Raw genomic sequence first — 18,315 nt, forward strand, 5'->3', positions numbered from 1 at the left:
CTGGAGCCGGCGGATTTTTCCTGGGTGTGAAGTCTTAGCGGCAGGGGGGTCTTGGGTCTCCTCTGTTACCTGGAAGCTCTGTTTCAAGGAGGAATGGGAGGCGGGCAGGGCAGAGGCCTGGATAACTGGGCTGCAGCCCTAATTCCTCCTGTGCTCTCTAAGCTGCAATTTCTGCTGTTGCAAATGGGCCTAATAGTCCTTGCCTAGGGGCTTGTTCTGAGGATTCAAGGAGAGAAAATAACATGAGTGAGCTTAAGCTTATGCAAGGTGGTGTGTTAAAAAAATACACACGCACCCAAAAACCCAAGAAAAACCACAGGAAACGTGAGATGACCCTGGGCGCCAAAGCTAGGGGAGGGGGAAGGCAGGTGTCCAGATGAGCAGGGCGTTGTGACCTCCCCTCTGCTCTTTGGCGAGCTGCGGACTCATATTTTATTAATATAAAACAATTTCCCATATGTGGCCGACTTTGCCCAGACCTGCAGCCCCTGGCACAGGCTGAGAAGAAAACCACGCTTCCCAGCGGGGCGCCCCTGTCTTTTGCCAACACAACTATTTAGCTGGGAAGCCAACACCCCTTTCATCTCTTTTTATGGGTTTTGCTGCATTGTCCTGGAGCAGCTCAGGCCAAGAGAGTAGTTTATCTCCTTGCCCAGCCAGGCCTTGCAATTAAAAGCAGTAACAGTTATCGAACTGTCTCTTCCCGTGGCCATAATCCGTAATTCGAGCCTTCATTCTCGCCCCGCCCTTTTGGACTTGGCAGTGTGTTTTGGTTAAAAATATTTTGCATTTCTGCAAGTGGTTTTTGCAGGAGGCCACGTGGGGTGAGGTCATCCCTGGAGAAAATTCCTGGGTGGGATTTTCTGGGCCTCCTGAACCTGCAGATGGCAGGAGCTCGGGTTGGAAGGAAGGGCCTGGCAGCTTCGCCACAGGGCCCCTGCCACTGACTGGCCCTCCGGGTCTTGCTGGTATCATTCTCCTTTGGGACAACCCAGATCATTTTTGGAAGATGAAATCTGTTTCCTGCAGCTTTTGACTATTGTTCCTACACCTCTCTGTGGCACACAAAGAACGTATTTCACTCTCTTCTCCCATCCTGCAGGACAGGAAACCAGGAGGGCTCAAAGAGATAAAGTGAATTCCCCTAAGCCACGCCGGAATCAGACTCCCATCTACTGTGCCCCTGAGCCCTCGCTGGGGTTGGAGACCAGGGAACAGGAGGGGAGGGGGTCCTTGTGAGGGCAGAGGCTGTGGAGGTGGGCTCTCGGCAGGTCTTGGGAAGGCCCTAGAGGCAGAGCCAGAGAACCTGCCGCTGCCAATTCCTGCTGACTGTGACCACAAGACAAGGACCTCAGTCAGGAGGACAGAGCTGGAGCCTCGGCCTGCCTCTGCTTGCCAGAGCTGGGTTTCTCAGCAGGGGACACATCCCAGGGGCCTGGGGGACCCAGCAGCACCCTCACACCTGCTTGTCCCCCCAGGCCCTACCTTTTCAGTGGGTGGGGCTGGGGGCTGTGAATGCTGTTCCACGGTGAGGGACAACTGCCTGGCTGAGAATCAAGTGTCTGAACAGAACAACCGAAAATCCTGGGACTGATTCTTGTAGGTTTAAGATACAAGGGTGAATTTCTACACAGCTCTAGAATTTCTATATTGCTGTATAGTTAGGCCTTGCTTTAAAAGTTTTTAAAATTAAAGTTAGACGGGGAGCCAGATCAGAGGGGCTGGGAAAGGATGTGTGGCCTCTCTTGGAGCCACTCCCAGAGTGGATGACTCTACCAGGGACATTCCTGCGAGTCCGGGGGATAATGAAGGAGCTTCCGCGGCCCCATAACAGACAGAAGGCTGTGGCACTGACAGGAGTCTGAGAAGTCAGGCCGGATGGTGCCCAGGGCAGGGCCTTGATGAACGGCAACTGTGGCAGATAATAGTGGGCAAATCCCCGGGAGGCCTGGGGAGGCGGGTGGTTGCTGGCTATGTGGCTCTGAGAAATACATCGCTCCTCACTCGGCCCAGGCGCTTAGCATGGGGCCGGGACACCTGGGCAGGAACCAGCTGAGCAAGGGCCAGCGGCGTCTCTATACTCACGTTGCACCCAGTTCCCGCTCACTGGGCTGAGGAAGTTGGGGTAGAGGCCGAAGGGCTTATCGATCTTCCTGAGGACCTTGCGGATGTTTCTGACCTGCCAAGAGATGGACAACAGATGCGCCTTCACTTTCCTGAAGAAGCCAACTCTCAGCCCACTGAGGACAGGAGGCGGCTGGTTCAGATGCACAGAGGAAGCTTTACCACGAGGCAGGAAGGGGGAGCTGCGCAGGGAACAGCAGGCTCCAACGGAGGTGGTGAGATGGCCTTGCCCTTGTGGCATGTGGAGGGCGTGGCCGGGCCTGGCCATGGTGGGGCCTGACTCCCCATGTCCACCGACACCCCGCTCTGCCTGCCGCCAGGCCAGCCTTGCCCCAGGCCCACTGCCTGCCTGACCTTCTGACCCCAGCCTCGATACTTACTACATGCTGCTTTGGGGGATCCTTTCTGGGGAGTCCTTTTTTAGGGGGTTCATATAACTGACAGTAGCTCATTTGTAAGTGCTAGGTAAAACTGCCTTTGTAATAGGTCGAAATGGTCAAATCCAGCAATCCCACTACTGGGTATAAATCCAAAGGAAAGGAAAACAGGATGTCAAAGAGACACAGCTGCACTCCACGTTCTCTGCAGCATTATTCAAATAGCCAAGATATGGAATTAACCTAAGCGTCCAACAGTGGACGAATGAAGAAAGCAAATGGGGTATACATACACAATGGAATACAATTCAACCTTAAAAAGGAAGGAAATCCTGTCATTTGCAACAATATGTATGACCCTGGAGGACGGTACGTTAAGCGCCCAGAAGGACAAGCGCTGCGAGATCTCCACTAGGTTCCACACTGCACTAGTCTGTGCAATGCAACAAAGTCACGCTCGTGGAGGCAGAGAGTGGAATAGTGATTACCAGTGTCGGTGGGGAGCTGGGGAGATGTTGATTGATCCACGGCTACAAAATTTCAGTTAGACAGGAGGAATAAGTTCAAGAGATTTATGGCACAACATGCTCACTATGGTTAATAACAATGTGCCGTATTCTTGAAAATTGCTTAGCGCTAAGCGTTAATAACTTTAAGTGTTCTCACCGCAAAAAAAAAAATGATAAATATGTAAGGTAATTAAAAAAAAAGGTCAAATATTGGCTATTTCAAATGGCTCAACTTAATAATGTGTTATTTTATCTGACCCCTTGGAATCATTTCAGAAGAGAGGCCTAGGCTCCTGAATACCCCCCATGCTCTAATAGGATCTCAGGGTTTTAATAATAATCCTAATAGCAACAACAACAACAGCTGTTAACGTTTCTCAGTTCCTTTGAGCCAGACCTGTTATATGCACTATCTTCAACCCTCAAAACAGCCTATGAGGTATTATTATCTCAGTTTGACGAGAACTCCGAATCCCAGAGAGGTCTGGTGACCCGCCAATGGCCACCTGGTTCTTGCATAGCAGAGCTAGGTCGTGAGCAGGTCTATCTGACCCCACGGACCACACATACTCCCTGCCCTACGCAGGCCCCAGGTCCAACGCAGATCAGGGCGGTGACCACACAGCAGAGGCTGTCCCCAGTGGAGCAAAAAAAAGGCTGGGTTTGCAACCTTTGGGGTTATGAAGGGTGAGAAGTGGAATTCAGGGGGGCTTTATCCATAGGCGTCTACTCCCTGGCTCTATCCCCCTAAGAAAAATCTCCTTGGGGACCACACTATAGCATGATAATAGAGTTATCCGTCTACAAGGCCAGGAGCTGCGAGAGCAGCCTGTCAGCTGTCAGACCTTTCTTTCCAGGGGACAGCACTTGGCTTTGCCACATAAGGTTTCATATTCATTTATGTTAACAGAGTCCATCATGGGGGACAGGAATATGCTTGTACCTGAGTTATTCTCAACTGTCTTGGTGGTGAGCAGTAAAGCAGGCTAAATTAGCTCCCCCGGAGGGTGCAGGCGCTTCTAGCATTTGGGCCAATTTGTTGACTGCCAATAATTGCCTCTGCGGGAGGCATGATTGGGGGATGAAAATAACCAGAGTATGTAAATGTAGAGAGAGACAGAGACAGACGGATGTACTCGAGAGCAAAAGCCTGCAGCCTGCAGTAATAATCTGGTCTGGTTATTCTGGTGCCGGAAAGTCCTGGGCTTGAATCCCGGCTCTAACACTGACCAGCGAGATGACCCAGAGAGAGTTATTCCACCTCTCTGAGTCTTAGTTTCCACCTCTGTAAAATGGGGACGCCAGGAAGACCTATCTCACGGGGCTGCTGGGAGGATCAGAGCTGCTCTCATGTGCTCAGCACACAGCAGGCGCTCAGGCAGTGGCATCTATTATTCCAGACTAGCCAGGGACCAGGGTGAGCTCCTTGTCCCACTCCATTCTGAGAGCAACAGAAGGAAGCAGGGAGGCCGGGGGAGGGGCGTGGAGGTGGGAGAAGGATCAGTCCATGAGAGCTACTGGGAAGTGGGATTAAACTCATGCCAAGAGCTTTCAAGGTCGGGAGTCCCAGGCAGCCAGAGTCCCTCTAAACATAAGGAAAACATTTTGTAGGAAGAGTTGTCAGTGGGATGGGCTGTTTAAGTGAGCTCCGTGGCAGAGGGAGTGATCAAGACGTCTGAGAAACTCTTCTTGAGCTTCTCGAGGACACGCGGTGGATTCCTACACTGAGTAAGTAGTGGTCCCAATCCTGGAGTCAAAAAGCATAAGTTTACATTAAAAATGCAAATGCCAAGGCCTGGGGTGAAGCCCAGAAATCTCTCCTCACAGCCGTGCCAGGGGATGCTTTGCGGCTAGCTGGCAACACGAGACTGGGAGCCGGGGGGCAGAGGTGTGAATCTGCCATCTCTTGGCTCCCCTGCCGGCCTAAGAGGCTGGCATTCCCGGGGGGAAGACAAGGCTTTGGGAGTGGGAGGCCTCCAAAAGGTTCTCCTTGGAGGGCTCTGGAGGGCAGGGCATCCGTCTCCCCAGGCAGTCCTCAGAGAGGGACCACGGCTGCCACAGCCTAGCGCCACCCAAGGGCGGTATGTGTGCACTTCCCTTCTTGAGGTTTAGGGTCAGACCTACATAGACACTTCCAGACAGTGGGGACTGCCCAGGGCTGTGGCACTGAGGAACGGCCCCTCCTGGGGGGCTTCCCAGCAGGGACAGGTACTGGCAGCTGGACAGGACTGGACAGGGCCTCTCAGCACCCCAGGTGGCCTTGGACAGCCTGGGAACAACAGGAAGGAACAGTTGTGGGCACCTGCTGTGGAGTGGCATTGCTTTGCCAGCCTGCTGACAGCATGAGCGAGACAGGCACGTGCAAGGAGAAGGCAGGCAGATCGTACGTGGAAAAGTTAAATGTCCCTGGAAAGGGGACTTTTGCATCGGGTGGCCAATTCCTGCCAATGCAAGGTGGTGCCTAGATTTCAGCTGCACTTTCTCCAGATTTCACACGTGGGTGGTTGCCACTGAGCTGACGTGTAGCAGCGAGAACCTTCTCCCTGGCGGAGTTTTGTCTCTCCCCTGCCCTCTGTAGAATCCTAGCGATTCCTTGCGCTTACCTTCCCTGTCACCTGTCACTGGGGCACAGTTAGGTCTTCCACAATTTGCTATTTGCTATGTTAGCTGTGGCTTGGGGCTCCTGGGCCCCTCACTTGCTCTCTTACTGATCTGAGGGGAGGCCCCACTTACCTCTGAAAATGCCCAGAAGCTCATCCCTCACTCTCTGTGGGGAGAAGAGCAGGGAGCTGTTTTGGGAGGGAGCGGAGGCCGGGGGGAGACTTGCCTTTTCAGCGAAGACCTGATTGCCAGAGAGCTCGGTGAGGTGTAAGAATTCCAAGTGCAGGGATCCAAACTCTGCCAGGATGCTGCTGCTGCCTGCTGTGGCCCAGCCCCAGCTCCCACTGAAAAGACAGAAGCAGCCGTGGCTGTCAGCTGAGAGTAACAGTGGCTGCTCAGTGGGGGGGGGGGGCACCTGCTGTGTGCCAGGCACTGTACTAGGAGCTGTTGCTACACAACCTCTGTCCATCCTCCCTGGCCCCATTTCCTGATAAGGACACTGTAGTCAGTGATGTGGCTTGCTAAAGGGCAGCTGAACCCAGGCCTGGGTTGTAATATTCTTTGTTTCCATCATCAAGCAGCCCCTATAAGACCTGGGGGCTCTAAACCTGGCACAGAGTTATGTTAAATGTACAGGTGGCTTCAGTTATGCTGTCAGGGGCCATGAAGACCCTATGGAACACCCTGTGCCGTCCTCCAGCTGAAGGCTCTGCACATGGAGGACAAATAGTGCAGTGGCTTGTGTCTGAACAGGGCAGATGAAAAGTAGGGATCCCACCTAGCCCTTTCCCTCTCCCCACGCTGTTGGTGCTCCCCAGGGACACACGATGGCTCCAGCCTGGAATTTCACAGAACTGACACATGACGGGCAGGCAGCTCTGTATGACCACACACCTGAGCTGCCAGATGCTGGGAAGCCTGGGGTTGGGACTGAGAGAAGCAGTAGCTCTTGGAGAAAAGGTTTCCTCACCTGTTAGCCAGGCACTTCCTGTAAATACCCCAGAGACAGTCAAAGTAGGTATTTCCAACATGGCCCTGCAACCCCACCCACCAGAGAAGGCTCTCAGATAACCACTTCAGGTTCTGGGTGTTTTTGGAGAGGAAGAGTACAGAGCAGGATCTCAGTTAATTCTCATGTCTGCCCCCTTTACGGATGAGGAAAACCGGGCTCGGGACAGTGACGTCCCCTGCCAAGATCACACAGCACGTGCAGCAGCTGGGACCCAAAGTGGGCTCAAACCCTGGACCTGGGTGGCCTGCCTCTCTTTTGATCATGTGGTAAGAAACAAGGAGCTCTCACTTACAATCTCCCTGGGATCTGGAGCCCGAAGGGGCAGGTTCAAGTTGTCAGCGGGAGACCCAGGGCAAACCATTTAATCCTGTGTAGCTTAGTTTCTGCATTATAAACCAGGGTAAGGACAATATCGCCCATCTCCTGGGCCAATGCCTCCTCCTTCCTGGGCTTTTGTGGGGGTCAAGAGAAAAGGAGGGTACAGAATGGGGGTGGCCTTGGGCAAGCTGCTTCTCTTCCCTGTGCCTCCGTTTCCTCATGTGTATCGTGACTGTCTTTCCTGTGGGATATCTGGGACAACAAGAGGGGGACAGGGTCTTTGCAGGAAGGTTGTGCAGGACGGGGTGGGGACACAGCTGGGTGGAGTGACCTCTTCCCATCCATAGGGGCTCCAAGGTACAGTTAGGATAGGGCAGGCCGAGGGGCTTCCTTGCTGGGGACAGCTCTGGCTCCCCAAGAACTGGCCCCTGTCTGTCCCCCTGTCCAGGGGCAGGACTTAGGAAGACAGGTGTGGGGTATGGAGGTCACTGTTTGCCCCTTGAGGGGCACCACTTTTTTGGGGGTGAGGCTGGGGCTCCCCTCACGCTGCTCTTCTCTCTAAACTCCATTCTTGGGATGGGATGTGGTTTCCTGGGAAGTAGGGATGCTTCCCAGTCTCCTGGGTTCTGGAAGTGGGTGGAGGACCTGGGTTTTGAGATCTTCTCTGGGGTCAGATGATCTCAGCAAATGTAGACACAGCCACCTCTGCCATCCCATCTCCTGGGTATTTCCCCGATGTGGGGCAGGGGGAAGGTATGGGAGGGATGGGCTGCACGGGAGGGGAGACGTGGCTCCTGGATGATACTAAACACAACAGCTTCCGTTCATTGAGCCACCACAGCATGCCAGGCACTGTTGCAAGCTGTTTGCATCACTACTTCATTTAAAGCCCACAAGGTAAAGCATCATTAATACCAATATGCAAAGGAGGAAATTGAGGCTCACAGAGGGAGGTGGTGGAGGGGTCTGCTGGGCCTCCCACCCTAAGATGTTCGCAGTCGTCCAGAGGGAAAGAGGGAGCTGCCCCCTCCCTCTCTCTGCCAGGCCAGGCAAGAGGTCTCTCTCCTGCTTATGATCTCAGTGAGGGCCTCCGTACCCACAGAGGGTTTCCTGAATAATTGATTCTTCCTGCCCTCTCAGGGAAGTTCAAGGTTTAAAAAAAAAAAAGCCACGAGGCCCCCCAGCTGTCTTTGTTCTCATTTCCCCACATGCTCTCCTTCCTCTCTCTGCCCCACATGCTGGCCCTCCCAGGTGGGCTTCCTGGAGTGCGGGCGCCCCAGCAGAGGCAGGCATGTGTCTGGACACCTTGCCTCTCTCCTGCCTGCCTCAGATGCTGGCTCCCCAGGGCCCAGCTAGGTGACCCCAGGCAAATCGGTTAACCGCCCTAGACCTCAGTTTCTGCATCCCTAAATGACAGCACCCATGCTTTGTAGAGTTATTGTGAGGTATAAATCGTGCAGGTAAGTACTGAGTTTTTATCATTATGTAATTGTGCACACGTAAATTATGTGTTGTTACTAAGTTCCTAATATGTACCAGGCAGTTCTTGTATCTATTTTACTTTCACATCCAACTTCAGAGGTAGATACCATGATCTTTATTTCATAGGTGAGGATACTTACAATCGGAGAGGGGGAGACACTTTTCCAAGGTCACACAGTAAGTAGAGCTGAATCCAAATCCAAATCCTAGGTACTTTGTGCCCCAAATGCATCTGCTCTGGGCAGCATCCTAGAGACCAGGAGGTCCCCTGATCAGCCCTGTGAGCCACCGGGCCAATGGAAAGCTCTGCCCTCCCTCCAGCCTTGTAAGTGCAAGTGGGCCTGCAGCCTGTGTCCTCTCCTCTGGCAGGAGGGGCTGCTCCACAGTGGCACCCCCCAAGCCCCCAGCTGTAGCTTCTACACGTGTGCACACCTGTGTGTGTTGTCATCTTTAACTTTGGAGCCAGAGAGACCTGGATTCTAACTTCATTTGTTGTTTTGTGACCTCAGGTAAGTTATATCACCTCTCTGAACCTCAGTTTCCTTTTTATAAAAATTAATTTTTTTGAGACAAGGTGTTGCTTTGTCACCCAGGCTGGAGTGCAGTGGTGTGATCGCAGTGCACTGTAACCTCAAAATCCTGGCCTTGGCCAGGCGCGGTGGCTCATGCCTGTAATCCTAGCACTCTGGGAGGCCGAGGCGGGCGGATTGTTTGAGCTCAGGAGTTCAAGACCAGCCTGAGCAAGAGCGAGACCCTGTCTCTACTAAAAATAGAAAGAAATTAATCAGACAACTAAAAATAAATAGAAAAAATTAGCCAGGCATGGTGGCGCATGCCTGTAGTCCCAGCTACTCGGGAGGCTGAGGCAGGAGGATTGCTTGAGCCCAGGAGTTTGAGGTTGCTGTGAGCTAGGATGACACCACGGCACTCTAGCTCAGGCAACACAGTGAGACTCTGTCTCAAAAAAAAAAAAAAAAAAATCCTGTCCTTGAGCGATCCTCCTCCCTCTACCTCCTGCTAATTTTTTTTTGGTACAGATGGGGTCTTGCTATGTTGCCCAGGCTGGCCTCAAACTCCTGGCCTCAAGCAATCCTCCTGCCTTGGCCTCCCAAAGTGCTAAGATTACAGGTGGCCAGCCTCGGGTGGTAAAATGGGGTCCCTGTGATTGCTGTGAGGTTGGAAAGAGAATCCATGTCACGTGCTCACATCATGCTTGATACATGGTATTTAACAGATGTTAGCAACTGTGAAGATGTGTATATTTGTGTGTGGCAGGAGCACATGTGTGTAAACATTATTTGTGTGTGAATGCGTATGTCTGTGTGCAGATTTGAGAGCGTCTGTGACAGAGGCCAGCTTGTGTATTTGGGCCTTTATGATTTGTAAAGGTGGCAGTAGAGTGTTTGTGTGTGTGTGAGGCTGTGTGTGACAGGGCACCAGGGAGAGGGATTGGTTCAGCTGCAGAGGTCCTTGGACTGGCCACTGTCACTCTCTCAGATGGTCCAGTGGTCCCTATAGGTCCCAGGTCATGCTGGCCCTGCCTTTGCCTGTGCAGACACCAGGGAGGAGGAGCAGCTCTCTCCAGTGTGGGCACCACCTTGCCTCAGGGTCCTCCCACCTGGAAGTGCTGGGGCAGGGCCTGGTCACCTACCCCTCCTGTGCGGACTAAGTTCTCATCCTCCTGTCAGGGATGTCCACAGGGCCAGCACCAGTGGTCTGGCTCCCACCAGGAGGCCTGTTCCAAAGAGCAAACTTAGCGCCACGCAGGCCATATACAGCCCCGTCACTCTCCCTGGTGGAACAGGGAGGCATTTTTAGCAACAGACTTTTACCCAGAAAATGAAAGGGAGATGCAGCCAGGAAATACGCATACATATACATGAGCACACAGCACCAGCACCTCGCAAGCGGCCTAAAAGCAAACACGCTTCCTTAATCAGAAATGTCAGGATCTGTGTCAGATCAGGTCTGTGCTCTGAGGGACACGGGCGAGGCAGATAGCCAGGGCTGGGGCACGGAAGAGGGAGGGATGCCCCTGACGAGGTCCTATCCCAGACCCGGGGAGAGGGAGCCAGAAGGGCAGTGAGTTTGTGTCTCGGCTTCACAGCAGTGGCTGTCTCTCCAGGATCAGTGTTTGTGGAGAAGGAATCTGAGCAGAGATCCAATGTCCGGCTCTGCGGAGTCAATCTTCACATTGGGAATGGGATTCCATCGGCCCCTGAGGGTCCCTACCTGGCCTGTGGTGAGATTTCAGTGAGATCGCATGCTGGGAATGCCTCCCGATCACTAAGGACAAAGATGCTGAACATGCCAAGTCCTCTCTTTGCAAGACCAGAGAAGGGTGGTGGAGCCACTGAGGCCGACATACATGGTGCTGCCTCCCCAGGACAGAGACAGAGCTATGGAGCCTCTAACCAGAGCCCAGGGCCCTGCCTGCCCTTCCCAGGGGAAGCTCTGGTGGGCCTGAGAGCCGAGATGAGAAATCAGTTCAGGATGGGATGGGAAGTCCAGTGTGATGGGTACAGGTTGGGGTTGTTGGAGGGCCACGTGCCTTCTACGAAGTCTCCCGGGGTCTGCCCCACACAGCACAGGGACAGCGGCTAGGGCTCCTTGAGAGCAAGGTTCCTGTGTAGGAGAGCAGGGTCCTAAGACCACCTAGCAGGTCCGGGGATCTCCTCCTTGGGGGAGGATATGATGTGCCTGCGGGCTCCTGAACCCTACCTGGGGGGGGTGGTTGGGGCCAACCTGCAGGGCTCTGAGTCAGGCAGTGCCGTGGGATGTTCACAGAGGAAAAACTGCCTCCTCCCACTGTGGGAAGATCAAGCCCAAACCCCAGAGCCAGGTTTGGTGACAAACACCTGCCCAGGACAGTCCTCCGCTAAGGCTGGTTTTCACTGTGCCACTGACTCGATGTCACTCCCAGGGCAGGTATTGTCCTCACCCTGTGCCTCAGTTTCCACATCTGTAAGAGAATGGGTTTGACAAAGGCGATCGCAAGGGCCCCATTCCTGCTTGTCTGCCAGCTGCCCCCGGAGCATCCTCACCAGGCCCCACCCTGACAAGATGCAGCCGAGCCCCACGCTGGGGGCGAGAGGCCCCTACCTTTTGAAGCTCACAACGCCCTTTGGGATTCCTGTGGGGGTGTTGAAGGCCGGTAGGAGTTTCTCTCCAAGCTTGATGGCCTTTATTCGGAACACCTGTAAAGGAAGGGTCAAAGGGCATCGTGAAGCCAGACTAGGTGGGGCAAGGTCACACCAAAAAGCTGCTGCTGGCAGGATCAACCCGCCAGGGCTGTGGCCAGAGCAGGGGGCAGCAGCGCGTGGGCTTTGCGGAGCCAGCCTGGCTGGGCACCTGCCCCTCTGACCACTGCCTCCCTGGCCGTCGGTGAGCACTTCCCCTGAATCTCAGTTCCTTCGTCCCCAGCATGAGGATACTATTGCCCTCCTCAGAGAACTGGGGGTGGGGATGAACATGAGGTAATCGCTGTGAAGCATTTACCACAGTGTCAGAACTCTGACGAAGGCTTGACAAATAGAATTGTGATCACGTGACCACTGGGAAGATGCAGGGAGAAGCAGGCAGGGCAGAGGGGAGGAAGTCACTTCTAAGTCCAGGTGAAGACCTGGCTAAGACGGCTGGTCCCCGATGGGCAGTGCCTGCCCACACTGCAGCCCAGGACGTCACAGGTGGAGGACGTGGGAAGCAGGTGGTGCCGTCTGTGCAGAGTGTAAAGATCACTGCTCAGGGGGCCAAGACCCCCAGGACCCAGAACCCCACCCCCGGGCAAGTTTCCCTTCCCGGTTGTAGGGGCAGAGGCAGGGCCTTTCCTTCTCTGACACGCTGATTCCACCACTGTTCCCATTTCACAGATGGGGATGAGGGGAGAGGGTGAACGGCTTAGCCCAACCCACCCACAGCACAGCCAGGGAGCCACAAAGGGGTCTCAGGCCTCACAGCCCCGCTGAGCCACTGACCCGCTTGAACCGTCCTTCTGAGATGCCTGAGTAAGTCAAAAGCACCTCTGACCTTCTGACTCAGCAGTTTCCCTCGTAGGAATTTATTCTAAGGAACTAAATAATCAAGGATGTTGTAAAGATTTAACTTTATAGGTGTGTATTCTAGCATTGTTTAGAATAGTGGGAAAAAATGGAAACACTCTAAAATATCAAACATAGGGAAGTGGCTAAATGACGGGTCATCCGCACAACGGGATACCGTGCAGCCACTCAAATAGTGCCACAGAGGAATATATAAGAGGAAGGAAAGGGTTTGTAATCTATTAACAGAAAGACATTTCAAAACAGAGTAATTCAACTTAAAAAAAAATTGTATGGATGCATGAGGAAAGGAAGGAAATACACCAAAATATGAATCATGGTCTTCGTGGAGGGGTAAGCTTGTGGATGGTTTTAATTTTCTCTTTTGGGCTCGTCTCTATCTTCTGTGTGATTTTTATAATAAAAATGAAGTTTGTTTATTTATTTTTGAGACAGAGTCTCACTCTGTCACCGTGGCTAGAGTGCAGTGGCATCATCATAGCTCACTGCAACCTCAAACTCCTGGCTCAAGTGATCCTCCTGCCTCAGCCTCCTGAGTAGCTGGGACTACAGGCATGTGCCACCACCACACCCAGCTAACTTTCCTATTTTAGTAGAGATGGGGGTCTTGCTCTTGCTCAGGCTGCTCTCGAACTCCTGAGCTCAAGCAATCCTTCCGCCTTGGCCTCCCTGAGTGTTAGGATTACAGGCGTGAGCCACTGCACCTGGCCAATGTTATTTGTTTTTAAAGCTGAGACACAAGCCCCTAAACAACCCCTCCAAGTGGGACACACACGGGTCTTTTTGCTTCTGGAGCTTGAGGGTGACCCAGTTTGCTGACCTCCTGTGGTTGTTGCAAAACAGATTCTTCCTGAGTCCTCCCCCAACCCCAGTGATTGCAAATTGCTGAGGCAGCTATTTAATGAATGCAGAGGGAGAGGAATTTCAGGACACTTTAAACTGGGATATGGACTTGAGGCCTCTAAGGGGTGGTCCTCTGGCTGAGGGAGAGAGGCAGGGAAGGGCTGTGCTGGGACGGGCCAGAGAAGATGAGAATGTCCAGTGCCAGCCAGTGGGCCCCAGAGATGGACACTTCTGATCCCTTCAGCCACATCAGATCCCTTGGGGAGTTGGTCTAGAATCTGGGTTCTGAAGCCTTGAGTCACCCAGAACAACAGATCTGTTCTCTGGGGAGTCCAGTGCACAGCCAGGTTTGGAAGCCACTGGTTTAGCAACAACCAGGGCTCTCAGGGCTCTGGGTCTCATCTGATGCTCCTGACAGACTCGCCTGACCTCTGGGGAGGCTGACCACAGAGGCACAGAAAGCCGGCCCACGGCGAGCAAACGAACCCACTAGAATGGGAATCTGGACGCTGCGACTCCAGGCAGCTGCCCTCGGCCCTGAGGAGCTGAGCCGACTCTTCCTCAATGCTCCTGTCTGCTGTGAGCCACGTCTCCTCCCTTGGAGGCCCTAGAGAAGGCCCGGCACCAGCGGGCACGGCGGGAGGATGCCGGGAGAGCGGTGAGGACAGGAGCGCCAGGTGTCTTATGTGAGTTACCTTCAGTCTTGGCAACAGCCTTATGGGGAAGGTGCTGACCCACTTTGAGGATGAGAAAACTGACTCTCAGAGAAGCGACGTGCCTGGGGTTGTGGAACTATTCAGTGGCTCTTTTCCAGAACAAGCTGCCTGTCCAACACAGGGACATGGCCTCAGTGGCCACACTTCCAGAACAGGGGTGAGAGAAACCAGCAAGAATGATATATTCTGCAGGGTGGAAAGGGTGGGGCTGGGAGTCAGCGCCTGTGTTCAGATCCTCCCACTTAGCAGCTGTGTAACCTTGGGTGGGCCATGCACTGTCTCCCATGCCCTGGCTGCTTCACAGCGTTTTTGTGGAAATCGAATGAGAAAATGTATGTGCATGAATGTGCTTTATAAACTGTGAAGTGTGGTGCCAACACCGCTTGGTGCAGCTGTGGTTATGTCTGCTGTCCTCGTGGGAGCTGCATGTCAGTAGGACTGGCCTGCCCAGCAGGGGATCCCCCTCCTGTAGCTACAGAGGGAAGAGAGAGGCCTCAGACCAGGAAGAAGCGTGGGGTCTCCCAATATTCATTCCACAAACATTTGTGAGAAATTTGAAGCACAGAAAGACTCCACAGGGTGTGAGCTCCAGGACTAGAGAGAAGGGAGGCCTCAGTCTGGTACGGCTGAGCCCTGGTGACAAGCAGTAACTCCGGGCCAGGCTACAACCCAGGCACACGGTGGAAGGCTGCAGGGTCAGGAGTAGGCACAACACAGCCTGCAGAGACCGTGCAACCTGATCAAGTTACTTTAAAGTTTCCGTGTCCTCATCCACAAATTACTGATAGACTGTTGCGGCTCCAACAAGGCCGTGCATGTAGGGCATGCGGTGCATTACCTGGCATGGGCAGGTGCTTGGGGACAGAAAGGGCTCACGAAGGTGTGGCTGTGGGCAGGGGCTGCGCTGGTAGACTCAGGAGCCCGCCTGCCCAGGGGTCTGGCCAAGCCGGCCTCTCCTTGGGCCCTTTGAGCTGTTTCTCCAAGTCAGATTGCTGCTCCCCTCTAGGGAGCCCAGGCCTCAACGCAAGTTCTCAGAAGCACAGACACCCTCGGGGAAGGAGGGGAGGGTGGGAGGGGTACGGAAGAGCGATGGGCCTGAGAAGCCACCAAGTCCTCCCTGAACCACTGACCCCCAAGCCAAGCCCTGTGAGCCCGAGCTGCGTCCTTCCCCTCCTTCCCATCTCCACCGAACAGGGCCAGGCTGGGCAAACGCCGTGAAGAATGCAGACGCCTTCTTTTTGCTCCTTCGTTTTCTTGCCTGGGGTTCTCAAATGAAATACAGGCTTTGGGTGGTTCAAAGCTGAGGGCTCCCATCTACAATTATTTGGGGACAAATTGGTACAAGCCATAATCTCTGCAGAGGAGATTATGCTGGATGGAGAGAGGCCCAGGCGACCGGAGAGATAAAGAGCACGCCAGTTGCGCTAAACCCTTGACTTCAGCCTGCGCGGCCTGAATAGTTGGAGGGAAGCAGAAAAGACTTTCTAGACAACAGCGGCGAGGTGAAGAGGGATTATTCTGCGGTTTGCTCGCCTCACCTCCACGGCTCCTCAGGCGGTGGAGGCGGCGTAACTGTTGTCTCGGGGGGACAGAGCCGGGGCCCCACAGCAGCCCTCTGAGTAACGGGGAACAGAACTGACCACTGACAGATGTTCTGGGGACTCGGCCGACCGGACCCCAGACACTCCCACTGTACTGCCACGTAAGCTCCTGAGGAGGCAGGAAGAAGCCGCCCGCTTCCACAGAGCTCTATGGTTTCCCAGATGCCCCGGCAGAGAGGAGAATATGGGCTGTGGAGCCAGCAGCCCTGGGGTCACACCCTTGCCCTCCTACCCCATTTTGTAAGAGCTCGTTGAGCTTAGGGGTACTAGGAAAGGGTGGGAGAAGGGCCTTGCCCAAGGCCACGAGCAGGGAGCGTGGTGCGGGGCTGAGGTCCAGGTTCCCTGACAGCACCTGGCTCTGCCTTCTCGCCACACACCCGACGTGGCCCTCCTTCTGGAAGCCGACGCACCTCACCTGGGAGCAAGGCCTTGAGATTATGTCATGTGACCAGCCGTGGCTGCCCCATCTCCCCTGCCGCCCCCCGAGACCTGTCTGGCTGGGAGAAGGCCCAGGAGGGGGCAGCTGTGGAGGACACTGCCTGCGGGCCTGGGGTGGAAATGGTGAATGCAGCCTTGGCTTTGTCAATCCCAAGAAACAACACCCGTGAAACTCAGCCCAGGAACTTGCTGGGAGCTGCGGAGTCTGAGTGGACACAGCTGTTGCCCTAAGAGAATTTACTTCCACCTGGGAGCCAGTTGGGCTCACCTGCACAGGAGAATTGGGGCATCAGAGAGAGGAAGAGTCTTCAGGGGGCACTTGGAAAACAGGCCCTCATGGGGGGACGGGGTGGCCCGGGAAATCCCCTGCCCCTGTAAGGCCCTTTTCCCATTGGGGGAATGAACGGGAAGCCCTTCCCAGCCAGGAGAGTTCAGGGGCCGCGAAGCGCCAACTCACCTCCTCCCCGGTCAGGTAGAAGGCTGAGAGGAGCCCTCCGATGTAGCGGATGTTCACCTCAAACAAGGATGCTTCTCCGCTCTGTAGGACAGAGGAGGGAGGACAGTGGGGACACCTGTGAGATGCCTGTAGGGCTCCCACAGGCAGCCGGTCCCTTGAGACAGGTCACCCCGGCCCCCAACCTGTGCCTGGTTCCAGGGCAACCCCAGTGGGCCCGGCAGCAAATGTTTGGTGGTGGTTTTCGTAGCAAAAGTCGAGAGGAATCAGCACCGGCCTGGCGGTGGGTGGCTACTGCACATTTACAGCGTTCCAAGTCAATGCTGGCCTTGGCTTCCTTCCCCAGCCCTTGCCCGAGGCCATGGGAGCAAAGTTATGCCTGGCTGCACTCCAAGAAGCTCAAGCACCTGCCTGGGGAGCTGCTGGCTGAAGCTCAGCCTGAGAGGAGTCAAATCCTCCTATAGTCCGGCCACCTCTCCTTCCCGGGGGAGGCCCTACCGCTTAGCAGGAGGCCCAAGGGGGACAGGGGCAGGGCGGGGCTGAGCAGGAGGGTGCCAGGCAGATGCTGGTGGGAAACCAGCAACTTGTCAGGGCCCCAGCTCCGGAGCCTGCAGGGCACGCCCGCAGTTGCCTTCACCATTGCTATTTTCTTTCCAAGTTGGGACTGCACATCAGGAGTGTTGAGGCGTCATGTCAAGGACCAGATCTGGGTTAAAATCCCACTTGAGCCACTTACTTGGCTTCGGCACTTTAGACAAGATACTTAGCCTTTCCCTGTCCGAATTTCTTCACCTGCAGAGCAGGGCTGACGATGCCTCCCACGCGGGTGGATGTGGGACTCAGGGGTGCTGCAGGTGAGAGGCCTGCCCAGAGCCTGCTGGGACCTGCCTTGCCCCAGAGGGCTCCCCGGCCTACCCTCCCCATCCCGGTCTTTATTACTGATAGCAACAGTGCTCATCTGTCAGTTTGGGAGAAAGCAAGGTCCCCCTTCCTTTCTTCCAGGGACACTCCCTAACCTGCCCCAGCCTGCCTGAGTGTCCCCAGGCTCCCCAGGGGCCCTGGGCAGCTGCCTGAGTGGGGGGACGAGGAGGGCCTATGAAGAGACTCCTTCCCTCTGCTGCCTCTGCCCTTCCCCAGCTCGACAGAGGAGGTAATGGGAACAATTCTGAATGTCCTTAGCCTCACACAAACTACCAGAAGTCATGACAGTCTCAGGGTAATCCCAACAACTGTTGATGATGACGACACCACTCTCCATGTGTGTCGGACTGCATGGTATCATAAAACGCTGTTTACAGCTCTCCGCTGTATTTAATCCTCACAGTGAGCCTATGCGTTAGGCGTTATTACTGCTGTGGTCGTCATCCTGGTCGTACAGTGGAGGAAATTAAGGCTCAGGGAGGTTAAATGACTTTTTCAAGGGCTATGTGACAGGCAGGACTCTGCCTTCCCAGGAAGCTCCCCCGAAGTGCTGCCTTCCCAGACTCCCGGTTGTCTCTCCGCCACGCTCTGTGCTGGCAAACTGTCTCCGTCTCTCAAGGGGGCAGAGGCCTCACTTCTGCAAGGAGCTGCACACAGCCCTGCAGCATGTTTGGATGCCACCCCTCTGCCCCTCCCGTCTTGCTTGATCTGGGCTGAGAGATCAGTGGGGTGGGGCCTGCTGTTCAAGGCTTTTGTGCCATCCAGACACATTACTCTCCCCTCTGCAAGGCCCTTGTCCCTGACCAGGCGTGCCTGTGAGGCTGGAAACCAAGAGGGTTCTGGGCCTGGTCATGGGCCTCT

At 54.6% G+C, this 18,315-nt stretch overlaps 1 protein-coding gene across 1 annotated transcript in view; it reads right to left on the reverse strand.

The window, feature by feature from the left end:
- Positions 1 to 18,315, reverse strand: part of MAN1C1 (mannosidase, alpha, class 1C, member 1) — a 33,350-nt gene that overhangs the window by 14,444 nt on the left and 591 nt on the right. The window contains exons 2-5 of the mRNA XM_012646005.1: positions 16,537 to 16,617; positions 11,526 to 11,620; positions 5,838 to 5,955; positions 2,086 to 2,179 (exon numbers count right to left, since the gene is read on the reverse strand). Of these exons, the coding sequence (XP_012501459.1) occupies positions 2,086 to 2,179; positions 5,838 to 5,955; positions 11,526 to 11,620; positions 16,537 to 16,617 (388 nt within the window). The remainder of the gene's footprint in view (positions 1 to 2,085; positions 2,180 to 5,837; positions 5,956 to 11,525; positions 11,621 to 16,536; positions 16,618 to 18,315) is intronic.

Source organism: Propithecus coquereli, unplaced genomic scaffold (assembly GCF_000956105.1).
Source record: "Propithecus coquereli isolate 6110/MARCELLA unplaced genomic scaffold, Pcoq_1.0 Scaffold239, whole genome shotgun sequence".
NCBI lineage: Eukaryota > Metazoa > Chordata > Mammalia > Primates > Indriidae > Propithecus > Propithecus coquereli.